Genomic DNA, 27,310 nt, shown 5'->3' with positions numbered 1-27,310 from the left:
CTCGTAACCACTCTTCTCAGATGTCTTCACCAGTCTGTACCGGGCTCATTCTGTGTTCCTTAGTTCTCTGATTCTTCATCCATTTATCTTTTTTCAGGGTGCAATGGTATTTCCAAGATCTTTCCAGAAGGAATGTTAAATAAATGGAAATGTTTGGTTCTCCATAAAAACAATATACATTAGATTATATTCTATTCTTTTGTCAAATGTTTCTGTAGTTCTGCTTCTTGTTATTGTCATGGTCATAACCTTAAGAGATGTTGGCTGCCAGGACCCCACTGTCTTGAAGCTGTGGGAGTCAAGGATGTGTCAGTAAACTGCCACTGACTTGTGATGGCTGGGGGGGTTAGGTGCTCATAGGTAAGGCAAAATGGGGCTCACAAATGAGACAGATTTTTGCTACATGAGCTTTTTATTTTGTGTTTTTTAGTGCAGAAACTAGATTTGAAGAACTGAGCTATTTATGAGTGGGAAAATGAAGAACTGGAAGTGAGGCAGCCTTGGTGATAGTGTTGCTAAAGGCCAGAACTCCTTGAACAAGGATATGTTCTTCTCAGCAAAGTGGTCTGGCTGCTTTCTTCCTCTGTTTTAGCTGCTTGTTCTCTAATTTATCCTTCTCTCCTGTTTTCCTCAGGTGCCTGCACTGTATGGGATTGATACCAGAATGCTGTCCAAATTAATTCGTGACAAGGTATAATCTGCTTCCCTTGATCCAGTTGCATCAATGTTGCTATTGCTGGGCCCTTTTTCTAACAGTGCAGCAAATCTGGGGTAGAAATGCTACTTCCGGGCTACCTTGACCTCAGATGCTGCTCAGATCCCTGTGCTCTTCCAAAGGCTCTGTGACTTCTGTACGGCTGAGGCAATACTCTGATCCCAGGGAGCCCCCTCTCCTTGGCTCTGAGCTGGGTTTCCTGTTCTACAGAAGTGGAGCCCCCTCTCCTTGGCTCTGAGCTGGGTTTCCTGTTCTACAGAAGTGAACCAGCACAAGCGGATGTAAATGAAAGGCCTCAGGTAGCTGTGTCAGACTAGTGTGTTGGACACAACAGGCAGTAGTGTCAATTACATTTTACCTCAGATAGTAACAGTCCGAGAGAGCAACAACTCTGTGAGAAATTGTGGATATTAGTTCACAGATAGCATCACCTTTGGTTGGTAGAAATTCTCTTATTCCTCAGAGACAAATAAATGCCTACAGTAACCTAAGATGGATTCCTAACTCAGGCTGGTTTTCTTTGGCTGAAGCCTGTTATTTTTTTTAATAGTCATTACTTTTCTTTGGTTTCCAAGAGCTGACAGTTGAAGGACATGAGCAGGATTTTTGTACTGAATGGAGGTTAATGTTAAGGTACGCTTCACACTGTCTAAAACAAGGATCAAAGTCCCTCTGAATGTAAATGCGCCCTGGAGTCTCTTCTTTGTAATGGATTATTTGAAGCTGCTCTTTTCTTTAGGTCATCAATTTGTAGTCTGCAGTCCAAGCCCACACCCCCTTTCATTCCACAGAACAAAATATGAACAACCCAACTTGAAGAGAGGAATATTTGTAGAAATGAATTCATACAGGAAGATAGGGCATTGTCCTGCTCTTAGACAGCAGACAAGTGCAGTTTAATACAATAGAAAATGGCAATGTGGTTTCTACTTTCTTGAGACATACTGTTTAATGGATTGGCATTCCTTTCATCCAAAGTAAATACACTTTCAATGTTTATTCTGTAATTTAGCAGTGTATGGTATAATGCCCATTATACTGGGACTCTGAGTTGTATTGGTTTATGGCTTTTAAATTAATGCATAATGTAGCCTTTTCTCCCAATCTTCTCAGCTTGAAAAAAAACAGCTTAGTATTTCACTCCATGTCTGTTTATAAATTGGAGGTGAGCTCAGGTTTTCATTATGATAAATGCAGAAATGAGCCATGACTTGTTAAAGTGGACTCTAAAGGTAAATGCAGGGCACCATTTGGCTGAATAATCTGGGAGTGATGTAAGACACAGGGTTCCTGTTTGAGAGCAAGGCCTTTAGGGCTTTGTCAGCGTTTATGGGCCTGACTGCATGGTGGCAATCAGCAGTTTCTGTGGTTCCCAAGAACCTGACTTACTTAAGATGATGCTGACCTTTCAAGCTCTGCTCCACGCAAAGCAACCTGGAGTAGCTTTGGTGTAAGGTGCTACTCAAGATGAGATAGGAAGTCGGCCACTCTTAAGAGCAAAACTCTGACTTTAAAAATTACTCTTAGTACTAACCATGGCAATGCAAGATTCTGGCTCTTTCTTGTCCTAGGAAAATGGCAAGGATACTTCAGGTATGGCCAACCATGAACGTGGTTGCAAGTGCAATAACAACAGGGCGAGCTGAGTTTATCATGAAAGTTTTATGCATTAAAAGTTACAGTAAAACATTGAATTCATCTGTTTTACTTTCCCCTTTCATCCTTGAAAAGTTCTGTATTGCACACTCAGTCCTCATGCAGAGAAAAAGTTAACCCTAAATTAATCCCACTTATTCCAGGAATGGGACAAAGCCAAAACAGGGTTTTTTCCACTGAGAACTTTAATGAGCAGAAGGTGGAGAAGGATATGCTGCTGGCAGAGCAAGAATGTCCTAGATTCTGCAAGGTGGTAACAACAATAAAGAGCAGAGCTTGCTTTTTTTTTTTTTTTTTTTTAACAGCTTATTCAGAAAACAGCTGTGCTGACCTCCTCTATAGCTTTGCCTTACACCAGCTCTGCTGCCTTTATAGCTCTCCATGGGAGGTGGCTGAAGGCCTCACAGTGGGTTTCCAAAAACAAAAAGCTTCAAACTGCTTTGTGGGTTACTCCCAGATCTACACAACAGTTACGTGGGGATTTGAATTCTGATCCTCTTGGAAGGCAACTCATTTCACTGTCACTAGACAGCTTGCCTATTAACCAGGTTTACTGTTGACAATGCCTCTCCCCTCAGTGAATGATTTTAAACAGATTTTTGATACTGAGAAAGGCTCATAAGCTTCTGAAGATGGTAGAAATGGTTATAAACCACCAAGAAACCATCTCTGAACAGCTGTTCCAGTTGCCGTGCCTGTCAGCACCTTGTCCCAGTGTTCACAGCTTCTCCTTTGCTCATGCTTTGTTGTTTACTGGTGTATTTCCACAGGGTACAGTACTTGGGAAGATTGAATTTGAAGGTCAACCAGTGGAGTTTGCAGACCCAAATAAGCAAAACTTAATTGCAGAAGTTTCAACAAAGGTGAGAATTTCTTCTGTAGTCCCAGGGCTGTACACTCCAGGTAGTAAGCGCTCTTCATTTACTCTGGGAATGGTCCAGCCTTTCTAAACAAACAATCTGGGGACCTTTTGTAAACCATACACCTTTCCAGACCTTTGAAGGACTGTTATCTGAATATTGTCCTTGTAGAATCCCCATGGCTCCTTAGGTGCAGTGTTGAAGATGTAAAATGAGCTGTGTTGAGCTGATCCTCTGATCAGAGGATTGTGTGTTACAAAGATGGGATTGAGAAGTTTTGGGGCTACACTTAGACCTAGTATATGGTGTACATTTTCAAACATAAGAAGAATTAATAAAAAGAATGGTAGATTTCCTTAAATAAATTTCAGGAAAGCTCACAATAACATTTGATCATCTGTGTTAAGGTGTAATTTTGTTGAGGTCATTCCAGAAGATATTTCTAGATTTCAAAAAGAGGCCAAGTTAGGAATCCCCTGGATCTAATATTACTGGTGTTAGCTGCTTTGTCTATAGATATGTACAGAACAGCAGTTAAGTTTGTACTCTCTTTGCTGGGCATGCAAACTATGTTCAACCACAAGCTGAGAAGAACATTACAAATCGTGAGGACATAGCAAACCAGGTCCATACTAAAAATAGTAACTATTCTTGTATCAATGCAAGGGCTAATATCTTCAATTGTGGACCCTTTGAGGATTTAACTGTGGGATAAAGCCTACCTTGGGTGCTTAATCCCATTGACTGAAGTTAGAACGGAATGTACGAGTCCCTTTTACAAATTCCATGCTTACTATTGTGTTTGAAGCTCCTTCAAGATCAGTGAGGCTCTGGAAGAGCATTGCAAATAGCTGCTTGTGTACTGTTCTGCATAGAAGCTGGTGTGTTAATGGCATAGGTGAGTGAGGAGCAGTCCTGAACAGACTGGTCAGTGAGCAAGTGGGAATTTGAAGTGCAGTCTCCATTCAGGCTTGGATTTACAGTAGTAACTGGTTACCTGGGATGCCACTGGAACACATAGGCCATCTTACAAATCTCACCTTTGGGGATCTCACCAACTGATGCCAGTGGTGCCTCCACTGTATTTTGAGTCAGGGCCTTGTTGCTGCACAAAAGGGTGGCAATTGCTTGTCAAAGTTGTGATCTGTGGTTACAAGATGCAGGTGGAGCCATTTTGAGCAGTAACTCAGAAATAGGTAAGGTTGCTGATGCTCAACTCTGCAATTACTAGGACAGAATTACTGTAAAGATGCTGAAAATAGCTTCTAAAAGGAAGATATAATAAGATTAATGGAGCTTTGGTGGTCTCATTATGTTTATAACTTCATTTTATAGGCTTAAAATGCAACATCACAAATAAAACTGAAAATAAACTGTTCGATGTTGATAATTAATGGACATGATAATCTATCTGTTGCCAAACAGCTATTTTCATGTAAATCGGGATACAACAAGATCAGGAATCTGCTTATCAGTTGTACATTAGGAGTGACTGGTTTGGGGTTTTTTTTATGATTTTTTTTTCCCTCCTGCCTTCTTTAGATGCTAGTTGTATAGACTCTATTTGCTGATCTTGCCTATACAGGGAAGGGAATGTAGAAAACTGCCATTATTTTGCAGGAATTTTTGTCAGAGATTTATTTTGGTGCATGTGGTGGTCAGGGTCCCAGAGCAGTAGAGAGGTTTTTAACCACTGGAAGCTAAAAGGTCCTTTCTATCCATACATACAGCCCCGTGTACTCTTTTTCTTGTTCTCAGCACTACTGCTAGCAAGGGTTTCTAGTCTCCCTGACTGCTGGCTCACAGCCTTCGCACATCATCCTTTCAGACTGGGACAGGGTTTTTTATAAGCTAAGCAGTGAACAGATGAGGGAAATCCTCTGGCTTTAGAAGGAATATGTTTTAACAGTTTCCTCATCCAGTTCCCAGTCTGGTTTCTGTCTAGACATACTCTTGGCCAGATGCAGGGGTCAGTGCTCTGCAGAACAGAGCAATAATTAAGTGTGAGCAGTGGCAGGGGAGGGTTGTGAAGACAGCAACACCTAAAATCAGTCTTGCTGCTGAAGGAAAAGTTGTAACAGATCAGCCTGATTAACCAGATGGGGAAGAGTTTTGAGACTGAGGCAATTAAAGTACCTCCAAGCAGTTTTGTCCCACAACTCCCTCTGGCCATTAGAACAGTCAAGGAAAACCTTTGAGGGAGATCTTTGCTTCATAATGTTTTGCAGATTTTTAAGTATGGATGTTGTGAGAAATTGAGGGGTCTCCAAAAGCCCTTTCAAGAAGGAAGGGTGAGTTTTTCTTAAGGGACCCTGGCACATGACACTAAGCTAGTTTCTGTGAGAACTGAGCACCTTAATCTTCTTGAGATTTTTAAAACCCACCTCCCAGAAGCCTGAAGGACAGCAAATAGAAGACCCATACAGTTCCTATGCAGTGACACAGTTCCACCATGGACTGTGGAAGCAGAATCCACTTGTGTATCGGTGACTGTGAAGATACTGTCGTATTTTATGTCAGGCCCAGCTTCATATCAGAAGTCTTGAGTGATCTAACAGGACCTAGTTTCAATATGATTTCCATTCTACTGATTCTCAAAAAGGGGTGGTGGGGTACTTTGCCAACTGATTCTGTAGTGTGACCTACAAGATATGTTCTGATACAAAAATCTTTCAGCATTACACATCAGGAGTCACAGCAGCAGTGGTAGCACTACTGGCTCTGTGCTGAGTCATGTCCTCAAAGGTGAATTAGGGACCATTGGTGGTTCATGGGTTGCAGCTTGAAGCCTTGTAGTGAAGGGAGGTGGCTTCTTGCTCCCCATCCCTTCCACCCTTGCTCCTGACATGGTGGTAGATCAATCCTGGTGATGATCAGAGCTGTCCTCACATAAGACAAGCTCTTGTATCTTAACAATCTCTTCATCTCAGTCTTTAAGAGGTGAAAGTTCAAACAAGAACTGAGTTAGGATAACACAGAGGGAGGAGTTCTAATATTCTGCTAATGAACTTCATCTGGAGTTCCTTGTAAGGGGATATCTTTCTTTCTGGCTGGTCATAATCCTTTTATGGAAAGATTCAGTTTGATACCCAGCACCAGGCATATTTGGCATGGATTTTAGCATCTTCTCATAAAGGGGCCCAGTTGTGAAATATGAAAGACAGGGAAGCTGATTAAAAGGGAGATACTTACTTTGGAAAAAAAAAAAAAAAAAAAAAGACTTATTTTTTCCAGCGTCGTATTGCATAAGAGAAAAGACACTTTGAATAAAGTACACTTATCAATATCAGCTTTCAGAAGCTGAGCATAACTGAAGGTAAGCGCAGAATTTCTTTTTAGGAGGAAAAAAGCTGCTTTATGTGCTTGTTGATGAATAACATCCCAGCCTGGTGCTAGCTGCAGTCATGTAACAAGTAATTCAGCAAGTTGCAGAAAGAACCTGTCCGTAAATAACCTTACCTCAGTGCTATGGCTGTCTGTCAATATGTCCGCATGTTGCAGTATCAAGGTCTATATAACATGCAGTGGTTTAACTTCACTCTCTTCCATGCTGGTTGTGACCAATAGATAAGTGGGTGTACAAATCCTAATGGTCCAGACTTGGGACTGGTGACAGTTTACTTTGTGGGATGGGTTGAGGAACAGCAGCTAGAAGTGTTGTCTGTTATGCAAAACTGCCAGGTCCATATGGATGTAGGCCATGCTCAGTGATGCTCTTGGCCTGGTCTGTACTGCTGTGGTGCACTAGAGGTCGCTCATAGGGTATCTTCAACTGGGCTACTCTTTGGTCTTACTGTGACTGAAGGGTTAGGATGGTGGTTAATGTGATGGATATGTAGCTGGCGTGAAGTAGCCTTGCTCCACTGGCATGGGTAGGATGACTTCACTTCAGCTGAAAATTTCTTGCTGTGTATCTGGCATTTCTCTTGGGCTGCAATAATCTGTGAGAACTGGCTTGCTGCTTCCCTGCTAATGAGGTGAAACACAGGAAGAAAGCTTGTCATTAGCTATGGAAACAAGTGATTTCTTAGGAATTGCTGTTAGTGCTGTAAGCAACTGTATATAAAAGAACATTATAACTTCTACTTTCACAGAAAAATGAGGGAAGCGCTAATGTCTGCAGTACTTCTGGAGATTTCCATGTAAATTGATTGTTAAGTACCAGTTGCTGCATGTTGGTGAAAAGTTACTCTGCTGCCTGTCTTCCCTGTGTTTTGGGAGCAGGGCTGACCCAATCATTTACAGCATGGTCTGTCTTTTTCTAGGAAATCAAGATTTATGGCAGAGGGAATCCAATTAAAGTTGTAGCTGTTGACTGTGGGCTGAAGCACAACGTTATCCGTCTGCTAGTAAAGGTGAGTCAGTGCTTTATGTCCTTCACCTCTTGTTTTGCTTTGATAAGAGGCTCACTTGTACTCATTAGCCTTCCTTCTGCCTGGACACATCAGCAGTTGTCCTTCTAAAATGAGATACAATTTTTAGGATAATTTTTATGGACTGGCAGGTGTTTTCTGAACTTGATACACTGTATTGAAGGGATAAGGAAGAGGAACTGTGCAGCAACCTCTCAGCCATGAGAAGGGTTCTTAGAAGGTGAGCTTTAAAAAGACTGAGCATAACTTCTCTGAAGAACAACCAAGGAAGGTCAACCCAACATTGTAAAAAATAAATAAATGGAGGAAAAAAAACTTGCAATGAGGGTTGTGAATGGCTGAAACAAGTCCAGAGAAGTTGTGGAATGTCCATCCTTGAAGATATTCAATACTCAACTGACTAATGCCCTCAGCAACCTGCCCTAACATTGAAATTACCTCTGTTTTGAGCAGGGATTAGACCAGATGACCTCCTGAGGTCACCCCATCCTGAGTTATTATTTGATTCTGTGAAAATCTTTTCCTGTTGTTAGCACAGTGATGTAGTAGGTCTCGCTTCTCTAGCCACATAGGAAGAATGAAGGTGGTGTCCTCTCATTCTCTAGATGTACAGGGTTTCCCTGTTTCTGTTTTTCAGTTTATGTGGATGTTTGTCCCATTTTAGATGTGCATGACTAGTTCTGTCATGTCATAGAATGAGGCTGTGAATCCCAAATTTAGCAGTTAGGATGAATGCACTGTGTAAAAGTGAACATATTTTACATGTTTGCATACACACTTATTTTGCATTCCATTAGTAAGTTTTGTCTGAAGTTCATTAGTGAGATCAAACTTGACATACACTGAGGTGGTTCAAAAATACTAAGCTACCAGTTTTGTGAAAATAATCTGGTTAGATGGTGGAGAGAAGCCTCATTATTGTCTCTGGTAAAGGGGGTGGCTGAAATCCAAACTCAGCCTCTGGGACATGAGAGCATGGGAACAACTTCCTGACACGAATTCATTTGTTCCCCTCCTCCCCTCATTTCTTGTTCCCTTGTTTTTTTCCTAGCGAGGTGCAGAAGTGCATTTGGTTCCATGGGACCATGATTTCACCAGCATGGAGTATGATGGGCTCATAATTTCTGGAGGTCCAGGAGATCCCATGAAGGCCCAGGAGGTGATTCAGAATGTCAGAAAGGTACAGCGTAATAGCCATAGGCCAATTATTCTTTGCCTTTTTTACAAGTGCCTGGATTCTTAATGGTTGTATTAACATGTTACAGACCAAATGTTGTTCAGTCATTTCAGCTGCCTGGGATATTCCTCATCTTGGTCCACTGGGTGTTGTCTCCAGACCAGTACTTACAGTAAGGCTATAGAGACCTTGCTAACAATGCATAGTAGAGATGATTATTACAATTACCTCACTGGTGCCTTAAAGTACCCTGTGCTTTTTCAGGACCTCTGTGACCTTATGAAAGAACAGCCCTGATTTCACAGTGCTCCCTGTGAAATATTTGAAATAATGTCACACACTAAATGGCTGTAGCTCAGAGTGTCATTGCTTATTCCCCTTGAGTAGACTGAGACATCAAGCTGTGCTCTGAGTCTTCCCTCTGAAGCAGAGGAGAGGAGAAAACTTTCCTTTATAGGCTGTTCCCACCCTTGCATTCATCTTTTTTCTCAAGTCGATATAGCTACTGTGAAGGAACTAGCATGGTTTATGCTGGAACTGCTGAACAGAGACACTTCAATACCTCTTGAAAACCTTTTCATTTTAGGTGCTGGAGAGCAATCGCCCAGAGCCCTTGTTTGGAATTAGCATGGGGAATCTAATCACTGGAATAGCAGCCGGAGCTACTTCCTACAAGATGCAGATGGCCAACAGGTGTGGCAGCAATTCTGCTTCCCAGGGCCCAGATAAACCAGCTCACCATTGCAAAAGGCCACAGAGCAGCAGTGCTTTGCTTCTGAACTGTCTTAATGGGAACTAGCATGTCAGTGACATTATTTCTTTGTTCCAGCCATTGTCCTTGCCTTTAATTAAAACTGCCATGTCATGCATTACTTTTTTTGAGGGTATTTTGAAAGTATTTGATGTAATTGATCCCCATCAAACTGAAGAATAGTAAAGTTTCTTTTAGGATTTATCATTTTGAGATTGGCGGCCAGTATTGAACTGCTATGTATAGCCTCACAGTTACCAGCTCTTCCTAACTGTGGCATTTGGACACATCTGGCATTTCTGTCCTCTGTTCTCTGATCCTTTCTCTTTCAGAGGACAGAATCAGCCTGTCCTGAATGCAGTGAATGGTCAGGCTGTTATCACTGCTCAGAACCACGGCTATGCCATCGACAGCTCTACCCTCCCACCTGGCTGGAAACCTCTCTTTGTGAATGCCAATGATCAAACGAATGAGGTGAGCTCATACTTTCCGGATACCTGCACATAGCAACCTCTAGTGAGCGAAGACTCTTTCTCACTTTATTTCACCTTCTGTAAGCATGCTGCCAGATTACGGTTAGTTATCAGGACTAAACTTGATGATCTGACCACCTGCTTTACTTGGGACCCTGCCTTACAGGCCACAGGGGGGTGAACCGTTATCACTGTTCTCCATACTAGCTCAAAGCGTAGGTTTGCAACAGTGACCTTACATTTTCCCCTGAACAGCTGCCTTATTAACTTCTGTGATTTCCCTACCATTAGTGGTGCTCACTCAGTTACTGTTGTCTTAGGGCTTCTGCCACAGGTGTGCTAGCTCGTGTCGCTGTTTTGTTGTGTTGGGTCTGTGTTGCCCAGCACAGAAAAGGAGTATTATTGCAGTCTAATTAGGTCTGTTATTTTAAATAGAATTCCAAGGACTAAAGTCATGAGTGAGAGTAGCAGTTGCCTCTAGAGAGCAAGGTAGAGGTCCAATGTCAAGTGGTATCCATGTAGGGGAAAAAATTGTTAAATTTTCTCCATGGAGGCTGGAGGTTCACAGCTAAACAGGGGAGAGCATAGGAAGGAAGACAGTTTTGCATAGCTCTGTTTTGACAAAGTCAGACAGACATTGAAACACATCTCAGGCTTTGCAATTGCCCATTTTAAATCTTGCCTAGTGTTGTGCAAGTCAGCGAAGTCTTGTTATTCATCAGAAAATCATTGAAAAGAAGGCATTTTCAAAAACATTTCCCCCATGGGAATATGCCTCTTCATCATTTTCTGTAAATGTCCCACATCAAGTCTAGCAGATTGAACAGTGCTGTTCTAGAATATCCTGGCTATACTTTGCAGGATCAAGGAGCAGTAATTTCCAGCTAATGGAATGGTTTTAGAATAAATTTTGTTTGTCAGTTGCTGTTTTCTTTATCCTTACAGATGTATTTGAACAGAGACAAATGTTACCAAACAAGATATTAATACAAAAAACTTACAGCTGTTTAGTTCAATTTTTGAAACGAGTTTGAGCTGTGTTGACAAACTGAACCCTTTCATCCCCATGCCTTTCGTGTTTGCTTTAGCTAAAGATTGGAGACGTGTGATGGTGCTTTTGCATAAAGCAGTTGATAAGATTGAACATGAGTCTTCTAGATCTAGAAGCAAGACAGTCTTTTATGTGAGATAAAGGACCATTTCTGTTAGCCCCAAAGCAGCATCAGTCTCTTAAACCTTCATAGATGGAGAGGGACAAGAACCAATGTTGTTTTATCAGGGGATGCACAAATAGGACTGAGATTGGACAGGCTCTCATGTGCAATCTGTTGTATTCCTCTGTTTGGAAAAGAAAAACACAATTTTTCTGTCTGACCTGACCCATCACAGTTGGACAGGGCCAACACAGTTTTCCAAATACTGACAAGCCATGGAGTGAATATTTTTTAAAGATATTTTTGTGTAACTAGAAGCAACATGAACATTCAGGAAATGTGACAGACTGATGACATTCTTTACTCTGAGAGCAGAAACTCACGACATAATGGATCAGCTGCAGTCAGTAGCTCATCTCTCATCCCTGTCCTATCCCAGAATTGCACCCTGCAGCTGGCACTGTTGCTCTCTATGAGCTGTTCGGACTTCTTTGTCCAGTCCTAAGGGAAGCAGGTTGTATCAGAAGTAATTTTTTCCTGGACTTCCACTTGAGAGATCTCTCTACCTCCATCTGGAATTAGAGCCCATGAGCAATGACAGCTACAAGGTAGTCTCCCTGTGGGCCATGGTGCTTGGTGCTATCAGGCCATGCAAATGAGAAATCAGTTTTTCCTGTCTCCAAATGAAACTAGAAGCACTGTCTCCTAAACTCCAAAGTTTAGGTCCTTTGTATCTACTGTTTGTCCAGAGCAGTGGTCCCACTTCATCACAGCCTGGAAAACAACCCAGGGCAGAGGTCTGGCTTAGTTCGGTATTTAAAGTGAGTTATGGATATCAAGAGCATGACCAAAATCTATTTCTCCTGTGACAGAACCAACCAGATCAAGCTGGTAAAACCATTCATTCCATAACAGCCTTGTCCAAGGTGATCTTTTCTTGCCATGTATGTTTTTCTTCTCTGCCTGGTCCAGGATTACCTCCAGAGGGAGACTAGCATATCTGCTCTGTTAAGTGCTTACAACTTAGTAGTGTTTGGTGTTGTAGTGAAAGTGATGTCTTCACTATGCTTCTCTTCCCTGTGCTGCTTCTTCACTATGCTGCTTCTTCACTGTGCTTCCATGCACAGCTCAGTGGGTTATACAGGCATTGGAGTGTTAGCAGAAGAACAAGAGACTTAATGACTCCTCAGATAAGACATTGTTTGAAGACTGGAAGTGAAATAGATGTCAGTTTGGCAGCTTCTATAAACATGCCGGTCCTTTGCTCTTCAGTGCTTAGGGGGATAAGATGTGGCTTTCTGTTCTCCTGCTTGCTTGGGTGTCTAAGACAATTGTTTTTATTTCTGCAGGGAATTATGCATGAGACCAGACGGATTTTCACAGCACAGTTCTACCCAGATGCAAATCCTGGGCCAAGGGACACAGAGGTATTGTATGAGGGCTGATCTGAGCTTGCTTTCACATGGCCTAGGGAGTGCAGATATGCATCAGATACACTGACAAGTCTTTATGTTGGTAATGGTCCTAAATCTTGGTTTTGGAAATGTCAGGATCCTAACAGAGGGCCCAGTCATGCATAGGCTCGTGTCTGTTTAGCTTGATCCGCAGCTAATTACAATCAGCAGCAAGGCATCTATTGACTTCTGTATGCTTTGGATCAATGATTCCATTCTTATGATGTGTATGCTTGGAGTCCTGGTGGGATTATCTGTGTGTTGGAAATTACTGAAGTGCTTAAGCCTTTTCAGAATCAGGCTCAAATCTCTTGTACCTGGGGTGACTGCAAAAGGAAAAGGATTTTGTCTTAACAGAAAAATACTAGCCAGATGCTTTGTAATAAAATCATTAACTTTCTAATACATTTTAGTTCCACTTTCAAATTTTATAATTACTGTAGAGTTATGCAAATGGATTCACACTTCCTCACTCTGGTTCTCCTAAGTGAAATGAAATTTTAATCCCCCATCTGTGACTTCACACAAATTCTATAACAACCGGTTGCATAGTCACAGAGTATGACTAAGCAGCAACAGGGGATGTGGAAGGCAGAGGAGGCATGTCTGAACATAAATAAACTATTTAGCATTTCTTGAGAGAGGAAGATGGAAGAATACATAGAAGTGCTTATTTTAATCTTAATTTGATGATGTTGATTAAACCTGCAAGTAAATCTCTTGATATCAAGAAGTTTCATAGCAATCTGATTGACTAGTGAGTCTTGGAGAACTCAGAACAACCCTCAGCCGTGTCTTTTCCAAGTCTGTGCACTCCCACTGCTAGGATGGGTCTGATAACATAGTACCTATCCTGATAGGCTTGCAGGACCCATCCGTACTCCTGTAGGTCATTCCCAGCTGCCAGCTTCAGGGGTTCTGTGGACAGAAGCCCTGCAAGCGGGGGTCAGGTGGGAAACCTGTCCCACTGCGTGTAGGCCTGTGTGCCTACGGTGGTCATGCTGCCTTTCCTGCTTGACCTGGCTGGAGAGCACTTTTCTCACAGCTGCTTGGGATCTCCTCTGGAAGGACAATACTGATTTAGCACAATGGCTGTTCAGATACACCTGTTCAGGTCCCAGCTCTATAGCAGGCTCCATTCCAGATGGTTCCATCGAGCTAGGTAAGTATATGGTCTTCTGTATTTTAGCTTTCACTGCATGGTCGTACCTTGCACTGCCAGCCATATACAAGCAGAGCAAACAGACGTGATTGATACGTGTTTTCTTCCTGTTATGACCTCACTTTCTTGAATGCAGCTTTGTCAGATAAATCAAAGTTGTTAAATAAATTTCAGATAATGATCTCCTTTGCTGTAAATCTGCCTTCTGAAGGCAGCATAGCAAAGTTGATAGCTTGAGCTCAGAAATGGCCTGTTTTTTCTTTCTTTGCTTGGTATTTATTTAATTACACTTTGGCGATTAAATACATGTGTTTATTTTTCCTAGTTCCTCTTTGATTCATTTATTTCACTGGTTAAGAAAGGGAAAGGTGCCACAGTTTCCTCGGTCCTGCCCAAGGCTAGAGTGATAGCTTCCAGAGTGGAGGTCAGTGTACAGATACTTGTTATTCATGCTTGTTAGTGAAGCTAGGAGCTTGTTAATTCCTGCTGAACCCATGGTACAAAATGGCACAAAACCTGATAATGGAAGTCAAAGGAGGCTTCCCTTACAAAAGGCCTGTCAGCTACTTATCTCATGGTCATCAGGCCTCTTGTGTCATTAACTCCCTTTTCTTTGAGAAAGTTTTAAGATCTCATGTTTCATGTATTTTCCTTTGTAGTTCTCCCAAGAAAGGGACTCTCATAGCAGTATATGAGGTGCCCTGGGATAATCTGGTCATGAGACTTTATGCCAGCAGCACAATTTTGATGTTCTGTGGCTTAGCAAATAAGTCTGGAATTCTTAGCATGAGCTGAATTTCATACAGTTTTGCTATCTTAGAAGACAGTAGGACTTTGTGGGCAGCCAAAGTGAGGCATCTATAAGCACCTGACACAATAAACATGTTTATTGTATGCCCTATGCATGTCATGTGCTTCTCCAACCAGGGATGTATGGGAGAAGTCCAGAAATATTCTTAGAAGTATAACTGTCGTGGGTTTGGAGGTGACTTTTCTTCTCTTTTTAGAACTTAAGTTTTGATTTTCAACATTCACTACAATAGGACTGATTTTTTTTTCATGCTGTTTGACACTTCTAGGTCTCCAAAGTTCTCATTCTAGGATCCGGGGGTCTGTCAATTGGTCAGGCAGGGGAATTTGATTACTCTGGATCGCAGGCTGTAAAAGCCATGAAGGTGAGAGAATACTCTAAAAATACTAACCTCATGTAGTTTACTTTCCCTTCTCACAGCTAACTGATCATCCAAATGCGGTATCACTGGGGCAGGGAAGCTGATGAGAATAAATGACTGTAAGGAAATTTAGCCATTTTTTGTTCGTGAACCTACTGGTTGAGTGATGAGTTAACCACTCAGAATTATCTTCCTGATGTGAGTTAACCACTCAGAAGAATCTTCCTGAAGAGAGACATTCTTGAGGTTTCCATTGCAGTCTTCAAGCAGTTTGTTGTGATGTGTGACTGGTCACTCCAGGCTTGTCAAATTGAATAGAAATGAGGAAGAGGAATATGGGCAGCTACACATGGGTTGGAATTCCTGAAACTTTTGTGAAAAATTACCGAAATGACAGCTGAACAGTTGGCTGCTGTCAAGACTTATGCAAAAAATTTTGAACCCCTTATCAAGGCAGGTTTTCTAAATGGTATTTATTTTAAAGGTCATATATGCCAAGGATTTTTCCAGAATAGATTCATAATCTTGAAAGGAATGAATGAAATGTCATTCCTTTGGATGAGTTTTGTCCAGTAAACTTATTACTTGATTTCTCATGTTCCCTTTCTGAAGGTTGAAGATCTGTGTTATTCTGGAGCAAACAAAATTGTCCCTGTACTTCTACATGTGCCTGAGAAATGCATGCATTTAAAATGGTATTTGTGCATGTTTGCCTGAGGCATCCTGCATAGTCCACTCACGTGGTGGGATGGTGGGTTCTGGAGTCTAATTTGCTCTGGCTGTCTCATGCTGCAAAATTGCAAAGCAACTCTGAAAGGGTGCTATGAGAAAAGCTCATGCTCCGAGGAGGTTTAGAAGGATAACAGTATTCCCGTGATGGGGTTATTACGGGTAATGTAACAGTTACCTAGTTCATGTCTAACCTCATGTGATGAAGGAGGAGAGCTTGTAGAGGTCTGCCTGACAGATTCAGAGAAGATGTAGCAGCTGCCTTCAGATGAGGTGATAACTGTGAACGGCTCTGAGGCTGTTCTTACGACAGGGCCATTTAAATCCTGTGCTGACCCTGGTGTCAAGAAAGAAAAAAGTAATCTGGGGCTGCTCTGGGTTGGTCCTGGTGTTACAACACATCTTGTACCGTAGATGCTTTGTGTTCTGTATTGCTTTTGCTGGCTACTAGTTCAAACTGGCTGTGTCATCAAGAAAACAAGAACAAGTTAGGAATGGAGGATGCCAGAGTTGATGAGTGCAGAGAATGACCTGAGTTGGACAGGAGGCATCTCTTCCTTTTTTCTCTCTTTTCCTTCAAACTGAGCTCCGGTTTGTGGAAGAAAGTGGGGTTTTTTTTTAACGATAAATCTCCCTAGCTTGACCTCCTGCGGTGCCCTTTCCTTTCCTGTGGCCACCAGGCAGCTGCTCTGATCTGCAGGCTAATCAGCCATTCCAGTGGCAGTGCTTGCTTTTCCTGACCTTGCCTCTGGCAGAGTGATTTACAGTTGCAAGTGAGAGGGAAGGTGGTTGGTTAGTGGCTGCCAAGGGAAAGCTGCAGAGCACGGATGGGAGAGAACAGGGACAATTAATTGGAGACGAGTGATTTCTTTCCCCTTAGACTTCTTCATTTTTTTAGTTATAAATAATCAACATTGATTCTCACTGCTGGATGATCTGATTCATTCTGCTATGTACTGCTGTTCTTCCTAGTCTGTTGGATAAGAAGGTGCTATTGTAAATATTCAGTCCTATACAGTTAAATGGGTGCCTCTTTTAAAGAGTAAAATCCTGTGGAGCTGGGACTTCCCCAGCCAGTGAATTTGTATTTTCAAGAATGTTCATCAATGGCATGAACATCCTCTGAAGAACAGGGTCTGGAAGCATCTGTGAACAACAGAGACTGACTTGTGGTCACCTGAAAAACCTTTTGGATTACTTGCTGTGGGGAGTCTCCCGACTAGTCTGAATACAGATGGATATTATACAAGAAGGAGAATGGAGCCCTCCTGGAGTATTATTAATTCACTATTAAGTTGTAACAAAGGTCTCCAATCAGGATGTGTAGCCATTGCACAGAGTGCTGTGTGCTTATAAAAAAATCCAAAAGGCCGAAGTTGAAGGAAAGGGTTGCAAGGGCAAACAGCAAGTGGATTAAAATCCAACATCCTGAACAACTGGGCCAGAGGATGTGATATCAGTAAAATGTGTCTATCATAGCACAGTAAACATTAATTCTCATTAATTATCTTCATCACTACTAGCTAAGCTTAACTAAAGCTAAGATACCTTTCCCCAGATAAGTAGGAAAGAAAAGGCTGAGATGTACAGATACTGCAGGTTGTTGGAAAGCGTTATACCTCCCCCTCCCCCATTCATTACAACAGAATTATAACTATGAATTTCTGAATACATTCATTAGATAATTTTCATCAGAGATCTACACTTTTGCTTTAGCACTGTCACGAAAACTACCCAGTCTGAAGTCATTTGTCTAAATCTGAAATATTTTCCATAAGGATTTTATCTCTTCTTTCCCTTCCCTGTTCCATACATTTCCAAGGAAAGTGGGCTTCTGTGAAAAAAATATCTAACTTTTTCATGGAGAAATACAGCCAGTCTTTAAGGCAATATTTTAAATTATCAAAGGAAGGAGAAGAAATGTTATCCAATACCTGAACTGAGCAGTCGGAGCTCTGAGTGAGAATCCTACTGCTCCAGGTGAGCTATATATTTGTTCCCCCAAACCAATGGGTCAAGCAATCACAAGTTTTAAACAAACACAGAGAAACCCTATGGCATTTTCGTGCTTGTTGTGAACTGGGAAAAAAATAGCCGTTTCTATACTGGTCTCAACAACACTTCCACATCGTTTGCTTGAGGAATGGCTGACTTAGTCTACCAGCCATCTTCCTGTTTCTTTTTACTGTTTTTTTTAATGTCATCACAGTTCCAGTTTTTAATGAGAATCGTTGTTGTTTCTTAACCTCTGCAACATATAGCATATAGCAAATCTTTCTCTTAAAATGTATTTTGCATCTATAGTTAGCACTGTTTACAAATGGTTTGTTTGTAGAAGTTTATTGCCTTACAAGAAGTTGATGGAGATTAGAATCAGTTCCTGCAAAAATGAGGCCACAGCCTTTGCACTTCCCAGTTCACCTTTTCAACAAAGCAGTAATACATTGTTCTTTATCTGCTTGTGGTTGATATGTTTGGGAATTTTTTCAAGTTTGGCCACATTCTAGTCTCATAATTATTAGCAAAACTTGGTTGGCTTCCTCATTACGCACTAATATTTCAAGAGTGAGGCGGGTTGATATGAGCAGCTCTGACTCAGACTTTTCTATTAATGAGCAAACTGTAGCCAAAAGAGTGGCAAAACTCTCATTGTTACAGCAGGAAAGAGATCAACTTCATTATCAGTCTATCTCAGTTTTTCATCTATGACAGAGAAAAAACAGCATGAAATTTTGCCTAATCTTTGTCGTGCATATAGAGGCAACGTTTGTCTTTTAGTACGTGCAATATCAAATAAGGTTATGGAACAACATTTTAAAGTGATAACACCAGGAAAATTAAAGCATCTCTATGGAAAGTCAAAGCAAAAAATGTATTCTTCTACTGTTACTAGTCAGTACAAAAATCTGAGAACTGCCTGGATACTCATGATCAAAGACCTACTGCTTGGCAAGAAAAGATTGGGTTTTGATAACTTTTTTTTGCTTTGCCACTTTTAGTCTGAATTCCAACAGAAAAAAACAGGCATGGTTATGCTGCAGCTTGTTCCTGTCTTCTGTATGTAAGTCCTGAATGTGTTAAACAGTTTCAACCAAATTTCTGAATCAGGTGGGAATTGCCATTCCCTCCAGATTCACAGACAGGCAGAGGCACAAAAGTAAAGAACTGGTGTTATCTCAGCCTGGTACAAGATACCAGAAATCCCTTATCGGAGAGTACATAAGGAACCAGGATTTTAAATTCTGCTTTTGGTAAATTGCTTGTTGAACCCCATGTCTCTTTGCTGTTGCTAGTAGCTCTTTTTCCACATATGCCTATCTTTAATGCAGATTTTAATTTTTCAGGAAGAAAATGTGAAAATTGTCCTCATGAATCCCAATATTGCTTCAGTGCAGACCAATGAGACAGGCTTAAAGCAGGCTGATGCTGTCTACTTCCTCCCCATCACTCCACAGTTTGTTACAGAGGTCATCAAGGCAGAGCATCCCGATGGGTTAATCCTGGGCATGGGTGGCCAGACTGCTCTCAACTGTGGTGAGTATCATACAGGTGCCTTGGCACTCCTTGCAAGCAAATGGATGGTTTGTACCACGTGCTCAGCAGACTTTATTTGTGCAGATGTGCAAGACCCATGTGCCTGATGCATTGCCCAGGTTACTAAGGGACAGATGCAGAGATACTGACCATGGGGGAGTGACTAATTGCTAAGCTGTGAACATAACATTTAATTGCAGGTTTTGATACTTAGAAGTAATTCATATTCCCTGCTTTTCGGCTTAAATCTTAATTATTGTAGTTGGACTGGGGCTATTTAGACCATCTTGAGGCAGAGATCAAAAGGAAAAGTTAACTTCATTTAGCTTCTTGCAACAGTATCCAACCGCACTGCTTTGTTTTGTGTTGCAGGATGATGGCCAAGCAGTAACTTTACTAATATTCCAGGTTTCATAGATTTGAGGACAGAAACTTTCATGTTACAGTTCTGAGTCCTAATACTGACAAAGAATAATAAAATTAGCTGTTGATGAGGCCAGACAAGTTGCCAGCTAGTCAGATATCTTCTGAATACTTTCTTCTTCACCTACCATCAGTCCTTAAAAGTGGTTTTGTTTACTCTGCAGGAGTGGAACTCTTCAAGCAAGGAGTCCTGCAGGAGTATGGTGTGAAGGTCTTAGGTACATCAGTTGAATCCATCATGGCTACAGAGGATAGAAAGCTTTTTTCCGATAAACTGACTGAGCTAAATGAAAAGATTGCTCCTAGCTTTGCAGTGGAATCGGTAAATCAGATCATTTTGAAGATGTGATTACTATTACTGTTGCCCATTTGAGTTCTTAAAAAAAAATATCTGATTTTATTGAGTGAAAGCTGAATACAGCAGTGGATACTGTAGTTCATACACTTTCAGCACTCCACAGTGATTGATGCTGGTTCACCATGATTTAAACTGAGTGAAAATGCAATTAAGCACTTGGAAAGCCGAAGCTAATTTACCCATTGACAAGAACAGTAAATTAGGTTGGGGTGACTTCTGTGCTGCAGCACAAAAATATATAACATGTCAGTGGTTACTTTTCTTTTAAAAAAAATCTTTCACAAGCCATTTAGACTTAGGATCTCAGGTCCTCAAAATCAGCAGTACTGAAATCCTTCTTGAGGAGGAGAGTGTGGAAGCAAAAAATTGGTTCAGTGAGAAGGCCTGTTTGAGTTTGGAGGAAACCAAACATGTCTTAAACCAGAATGTCTGTTGGAGGGGTTATTTCATGCTAAAGTCTGTCAAGACAGACCAGGCAAGGACATTGTCTATGGAAAGACATCAAGGAAGTCCACATATAACTAAGGACAGAAGTCAGCTCCTTGAGTCCTTGTTCCAGTTTTCTGCTGTTTGGCAGAACAAAGCAGTGTTACAAATCCAACGTGTATTATTTTCATTTTATCTTCAGAGAGTTTAGTGTCTTACTGATGGGATTTCCAGTTAACCATGTAACAAGAGTTGAAGACTTTATTAATCTTAATTATTATCATATCTCTGAAATGTATTCCCCTCTCCTTTAAGATTGAAGATGCTCTGAAGGCAGCTGAAAAGATTAGCTACCCAGTCATGATACGTTCTGCTTATGCCCTTGGTGGTCTGGGGTCAGGCATATGTCCTGATAAGGAAAGTTTGCTGGACCTTGGTATGAAGGTACGTCTGCAATTGCAAGCTCTGGGAATAGAGGTGAACATCTGATTTTCTTAAATATTTTTTTAACAGTCACAGATGCTGTAATTGTACATACCCTACCTTTCAGCTTATCTGTAACATATTATCCTGATTCCTTCTAATGCCCTCTTTTCATAATTGCTGGTGACTTGGATAATGAAAATGATCAAATGAGAGATCTGTTAAATTCGTGTGAAACAAGTTATAATCTGAGCAAATGTTTCAGCAATTGTGGTATGAAAAGAAACATAGTGGACTATATTCACCTACTTTCAGGAGTAAATGGTACATGAAAGATGTCAAGAAAGTTGAAACATTTGAAGTGCTGAGTGATAATGTAGTATCAGGGACAGCAGAGCTGGGAGGCTTGGGCTTCTGCTGTGTTTCTGTCTAAAGACAGTATTTTTCCTAGGTCAAAAGCTCATGTAGAGATTTGACAGGTTGACACTTCATAATTTGACATCCACCAGCTGTCTCTGGCTACGAAGAGACAGCTCTTTTTCTGTAGGAAATCTGGGATTGTTTTTATAAATTTGCTGTGAAAAGTAAACAGATAATCGGGGAAAACAAAAAAGCTTTTTTCCTTGGGAAAAATGCAGAATTTTAGTTGACAAATCTCTATCAGTTCATCTCTAAAATTCTTGGGTTTGTCTTTTCCTGATTTGCTCAACCTCAATCTTTCATGTATCTTTAGAAAGAAATACTGCTGATGGCAGTAAGAGCTGTATGTGAAAATGACATTTTTGTATGTCTCCACACTGCTGTCATGCAAACGGACTTTGGATCTAATGTGCTTAGTGCTGAACAAACATCTGCTCAGGCAGTGTTGGTTGCAGGGAGGCTCAGTGAACAGGACTGACAGATGCAGGAGGAGGTAGTGGGTGCAGTAACCCCACCTTATGGATTGATGACTGAGGTTGAAAGCACGTCATTTGCCCAAGCTCATGCATAGTCTGTGTTTAGAGAAAGCAGAAATTCATGCAGAAACCCTGGGAATGCAGCTGTCTGAAGGGTTTATATCAAAACATTCTTCAGTAGGGAAACCTGGTTTTGATCAGCATTTCTTGGTGATTTTTTAAAAAAGTGGCTTTGAACATCTCTGTTTTTCCCTGAAATCTGTATAACAGCTGCCCTTTATAAACATCTTATTATCTGTAAAATTTTAGAGTGGGGCAGTTCATATTTTTAGTAGATTTTTTGCATATTTCTGAAACTTTCTTTTTTTTCTACCAAAAGTCTGATTCTGTTTTACTTTCTAAGTAAATGTTTTCATTTTGTCAAAAATTATGCAAAGAGAGCTTCAGCATTTTGAATGAAGAGAGTAGACTAGAATAGACTGTTTCAGTTGGAGGAGACCTACAATGATCATCCAATCCAACTGTGTGACCACTTCAGGGCTGACCACAAGGTAAAGCATGTTAAGGGCGTTGTCCAAATGCCTTTTAAACACTGACAGGGTTGGGACGTTGACCACCTCCCTAGGAAGCCTGTTCCAGTGTTTGACCACCCTCTTGGTAAAGAAATGCTTCCTAATGTCCAGTCTGAACTTCCCCTGATGCAGCTTTGAGCCATTCCCACGTGTCCTGTCACTGGATCCCAGGGAGAAGAGCTCAGCACCTCTCTCTCCAGGAGGCTGTAGAGAACAATGAGGTCATCCTTCAGCCTCCTTTTCTCCAAGCTAGGCAAGCCCAAAGTCCTTAGCCACTCCTCAAAGGACATGCCTTCCATCTCTGTCACCAGTATTTTTGCCCTTTGGATGCATTCAAGGACCTTCACATCCTTTTTAAATTGTGGGGCCCAGAACTGCACCCAGTGCTCAAGGTGAGGCCACAACAGTGCTGAATGCAGCAGGATAATCATCTTTTGACCTGCTGGGTATGATGAGTTTGATGCACCCCAGGATGCGGTTTGCCCCCTTGGCTGCCAGGGCACACTGCTGGCTCGTACTGAGCCCGCTGCCCACCAGCACCCCTAGATCCTTTCTGCAGGGTTGTTCTCCAGCCACTCCTCTCCCAGTTTAAACTTGTGCCCGATGTTACTCTGCCCTAAGTGCAGAATCTGTCATTTCAACTTGTTAAATTTCATCCCATTACTCATAGCCCAATGCTCCAACTCATGTAGATCCCTCTGTAAGGCCTCCTGTCCATCAAGAGAGTCAGCAGCACCTCCCAGTTTGGCATCAGTACTTTGAAATTTACAGTGAAAAACTTTGGATGCTCATTTTCACAGCCCAGCAGAAACTCCATTCTTTATAGTGATGAAGATTATCTGTAGTAATTCTGTGAACTGGATTTTCAGGCACTGGACTCCAAATTCTACATAATTCAGATAACTGAACACCTATGGATGTTTCATAGCACAGTTAATTCAAGTAATTGGCCTTGAATTCATGTCTCCTGAGTCTGATCATTTTGAGCAAGAGAAGGCAATAGACAGTAACACAGGAGCAGCGTAGATTGTTTTACAAGTGTGGTCAGGTGTTCCTGCTACACCACCACTGTGTGAAGTACTACTCCTCAAAATACTTTTTTTTTTTTTTTGTGCAAGTTTGGCAACTGAGCTAAAGGCAATGTTTGAATAACAACTTGAGCTAACTACAGAGGGGACCAGACTGAAGACTGATTCATGGGCAGCATTAAAACAAGAAGCTTTGCTAAAGGAGAGATTGATAATATGCCCATTACTTTTGAGGATTTTAAGCAAGAATTGATTTATGTTTTTTATCTGCTAATATTGAGGCTATTTATTCACTTAGATTATGCTCATTTACCAACAAACTATATTTTTCATTTTTGTCTCTTGTGCTGAGGAGTGTTTTCAAGATTAGTTTAAGAATAAATCACAAATCTTGCTTCTGGTTAGTATGCCAATGATAAGCAGCATTATTAGTGCTATTAACTACGTAGTGTTTCCTGGCACCCACACTCCCCATCACTTAGTCATTTAGATTTCTGCAGAGTTCTTCTATTGAAATCCATGGGGCTGCCCACATACAGAAACAAAAGCATGTGTCTGTTGCGTGATTGAAGCCTTAGATGTTTTTATATTCCCATTTGTTATTTATATGCCATTGTAAGCTCACATACTTTGTCTTTTTTTCCCATTAGATCACATAAATATTTTCTGTGCCTTTCAAATGAAGCTAATGCAAAAATTTTTTTAAAAAAGGAGAAATATAAAGTGCTTGTCATGGGGGCTATGAACTTTGCATATCTTCATCTTTCAATTTTCACATTGGTCTAGGATGTCTGGAGATAAGCCACAGAAGTCTTAAATATGGAACATGTTCTAATAAGGTTTTCTTTTTTACTGTTCATTTTCTGTAACATATTCCCAGGCATTTGCAATAACTAACCAAATTCTGGTGGAAAAATCAGTTGTTGGCTGGAAGGAGATCGAGTATGAAGTTGTGAGAGATGCTGCTGATAACTGTATTGCTGTCTGCAATATGGAAAACATTGATGCTATGGGAGTCCACACAGGTAGGCTTGGGCACAGGGTGGCTCACTGGAAATGGCTCTAACTTTTTTATGCAGTGCCCTTCTGCCTGCTGTTATTGGCATGGTTTTGTGATTGACAAAGTGGGCTCTAGGAATACTCTTCAGGTCTTGGGCACAGCTAGGTAGGGTGTGAAACAGATATTGGTGGGTTAAACCTACCCCTATGATCCTGCTTGCCATAAGATTGTCTGGCCTTTCCAATTCTAGGCTTGTAGCTATCTGTGCTTTTCATCAGCTCTGCATCCACAGGTTTGAGTGTCTGTGGTAGCTTCATTACTAGCAATGGGTTAGCAAAGAACATGACCTCTGTGGCTAGAATTTACTGCCGCTGAGCTGCTTCTCATTTTCCTTCTCTGCTACCTTGTGACAAACAGGCGATTCTGTGGTAGTGGCTCCAAGCCAGACACTCACTAATGAGGAATTTCAGATGCTGAGGGATCGTGCCATCAAAGTTGTCCGACATTTGGGCATCGTGGGAGAGTGTAATATCCAGTTTGCTCTGCATCCAACATCCCTGGAGTACTACATCATTGAAGTTAATGCCAGACTCTCAAGAAGCTCAGCTTTGGCCTCCAAGGCAACAGGGTAAGTTTATTTTAAAAACCCCAAAATATTACAGAACAAACAAATGAATAAACAAAAACTGAGGGGAGAACAGAAAGAGAATTACGTTGAGGGACTTGGATCAGTATATGATTTAAACACATAAGTGATAGCCGCAAGGAAGAAGAGTTCCTACATCTGCTCTCCAGGCAGTTAAAACAAGGAAGCACAGGCTTAATTTGCAGCAAGGAAGACTGAAGTTGACTGTTAGGGAGAACTCTGGAGTGGGCAGGTCAGTGAAGTGCAGATTTCTATATGGGAAGCTTCTAAGAACAGTTCTTGTCAGCATCTGCTAGGATTTACCCTTGGAGAGTTAGTCCTTTTGGGAGATGGAGGAAGGGGTTAGCGAGCCCTCCAGGTCCATTCCAGCCTGCTGATGCTGTTACTACAAATGGAAAAACTCCCAGGAGGTGTTGGGGGGGAGCCTAATAGCTGTCCTTACAAAGCATATCCACTGTATCCATATGTTGGCTGCAAATCATCTCTGGGACCCAGAGGACACAGTTATTAATGAGCTGTCTGTCAGATTGATGCAAATGGTATTGCTAGCTGCCTTTGTTTTGTTGGCTAATCATAAACTAATCAAGATAAGGATGGTCAGAGCAGGCTGTTTAAAAATTGGCTTCTTAATTGCACTTTGCAGATGCTGTTGAGAGGCACAAATTAGTCTCTAATTTGCAGTTCTCAACAACTCTTGTGGCTGTTGAAGTGCCATAGCAGACTAGAGATAAGCCATGATGTTGGACAGTGGGCGTTTTGATTGTTTTCTTTTTGGATGACAGCCCTGCAGCAAAACATATCTGTTTATGTGGTCTCACTGTGGGTGTGACAGATACTTAAAATGGTGGCTTTGCAGATAATAAAGAAGTGCCAGATCTAGGTAGCTCTACAATGTGTTAAGGTAGGAATCTGGATGGGCCCTGCTGTGCTTGAGCACAGTAACCTTCTGTTGTGTTGAGAAGGGAAAAATCACTTCACATCTGTTTAACTTGATCCACTCCCAGGATTTACAGAAGCAAAGTGCTTCCCACTCTACTGTTCTCTACTTCTCCTCTATGGCAGGTATCCATTAGCATTCATTGCTGCCAAAATTGCCTTGGGGATCCCCTTGCCAGAAATCAAGAACGTTGTGACAGGAAAAACCTCTGCCTGCTTTGAGCCCAGCCTGGATTACGTTGTTACCAAGATACCCCGCTGGGATTTGGATCGTTTTCAGCATACATCCAACCGGATTGGAAGCTCCATGAAGAGCGTGGGAGAGGTGAGTGCAAGACTCTCCCATCCCACCACTTGGGAAAATAATTTCTATTTAAACCCTCAGAATATCTATCTTCAGGGACCTAATGGTTTTTGAAGGTGTTTATTCAGCTCAAATGATTTTTATCCAATAGTATAATTAATCAAAATGAGTTAGGATTGTGTAGTCTTGGGTATTACAGTGTGGATTCATAAATGGTTTGACTCCTAAGGGAAGAGACCACTTTGGATCACCTGAGGTTGACTTCATTCTGAACACTCACTACAGGACTCTGAGTTATATTTTTTATTTGGGGTTCTGTAGTGGTGGTTAATTAGGGTATTACTTCAAGACTTGTAGTCTGTTAAGATCTTCAGTAATGCCGATGAGCCACAGCTCTCAGTTGTTCCCATAGTTAATTGTCCTCTCTGTTAAAACCATATGACAAATCTCAGCCCACTTCTGCTCTTGAAACACAAACACAACCTGTAATCTTGCTCTGAAGCTTTGACTTCTCTTAGTGATTAAGTGTCTTATGACTTGAAAATGACATTGTGACTTTTAAAGCCTGGTTTTAAGGTGTCCGGGACAATAACAACATTTCCAGACCATGTTTTAAGAGGAGAGAAATGAAGGAAAATGGGTAAATTACCCACTTAATTAGTTAATTACATATCAGCTACCAAAGAAAAATAATTAATTGTGTATTTTTTCAGCTGCCTTTTTTTCCTAATGCTTTTCAAGTAGCTATTTTATTAAATTATTCTGACACATGAGACCTTCTTAACATCAATTCTTCCTTGCTTAGACAATAAGCCTTCATCACAACTGGAAGGATTAATTAGAACTTGTTTTTCCAGTGGCAGTTTTGGCTTTTAATGGCAATGAATTTGTGGGTTTTTTTGCAGCAAGCTGACACTTACTGGTATTAATCCTCTCTGCTTAGGGGTTTTTGGACTGTTCTGTAGAGCTGGGTTTCCTAGATACAATTGCCTTGTGCACCATCAGCTGTAAACACTTCCTGGTCACATACATTTGCATGAGGAAATATTGAGTCCTTCCAGAGGTCATATATCACAAAAGCAGAACTG

General features: G+C 41.3%; 1 protein-coding gene across 1 annotated transcript in view; it reads left to right on the top strand.

Annotated features, from left to right (window-relative positions):
* The window catches only part of CPS1 (carbamoyl-phosphate synthase 1), a 95,450-nt gene that overhangs the window by 14,390 nt on the left and 53,750 nt on the right, over positions 1–27,310 (top strand). Inside the window, exons 5-19 of the mRNA XM_074910721.1 lie at positions 635–691; positions 3,142–3,234; positions 7,497–7,586; positions 8,656–8,784; positions 9,368–9,474; positions 9,865–10,006; positions 12,509–12,586; positions 14,101–14,199; positions 14,855–14,950; positions 19,021–19,210; positions 19,798–19,955; positions 20,733–20,861; positions 24,217–24,361; positions 24,754–24,964; positions 26,045–26,243. Coding sequence (XP_074766822.1) covers positions 635–691; positions 3,142–3,234; positions 7,497–7,586; positions 8,656–8,784; positions 9,368–9,474; positions 9,865–10,006; positions 12,509–12,586; positions 14,101–14,199; positions 14,855–14,950; positions 19,021–19,210; positions 19,798–19,955; positions 20,733–20,861; positions 24,217–24,361; positions 24,754–24,964; positions 26,045–26,243 — 1,923 coding nt within the window. The remainder of the gene's footprint in view (positions 1–634; positions 692–3,141; positions 3,235–7,496; positions 7,587–8,655; positions 8,785–9,367; positions 9,475–9,864; positions 10,007–12,508; positions 12,587–14,100; positions 14,200–14,854; positions 14,951–19,020; positions 19,211–19,797; positions 19,956–20,732; positions 20,862–24,216; positions 24,362–24,753; positions 24,965–26,044; positions 26,244–27,310) is intronic.

Source organism: Athene noctua, chromosome 7 (genome assembly GCF_965140245.1).
Source record: "Athene noctua chromosome 7, bAthNoc1.hap1.1, whole genome shotgun sequence".
Lineage (NCBI taxonomy): Eukaryota > Metazoa > Chordata > Aves > Strigiformes > Strigidae > Athene > Athene noctua.
The sequence above is the reverse complement of the archived record's forward strand: the minus strand, read 5'-3'. Positions and strand labels throughout refer to the sequence as shown.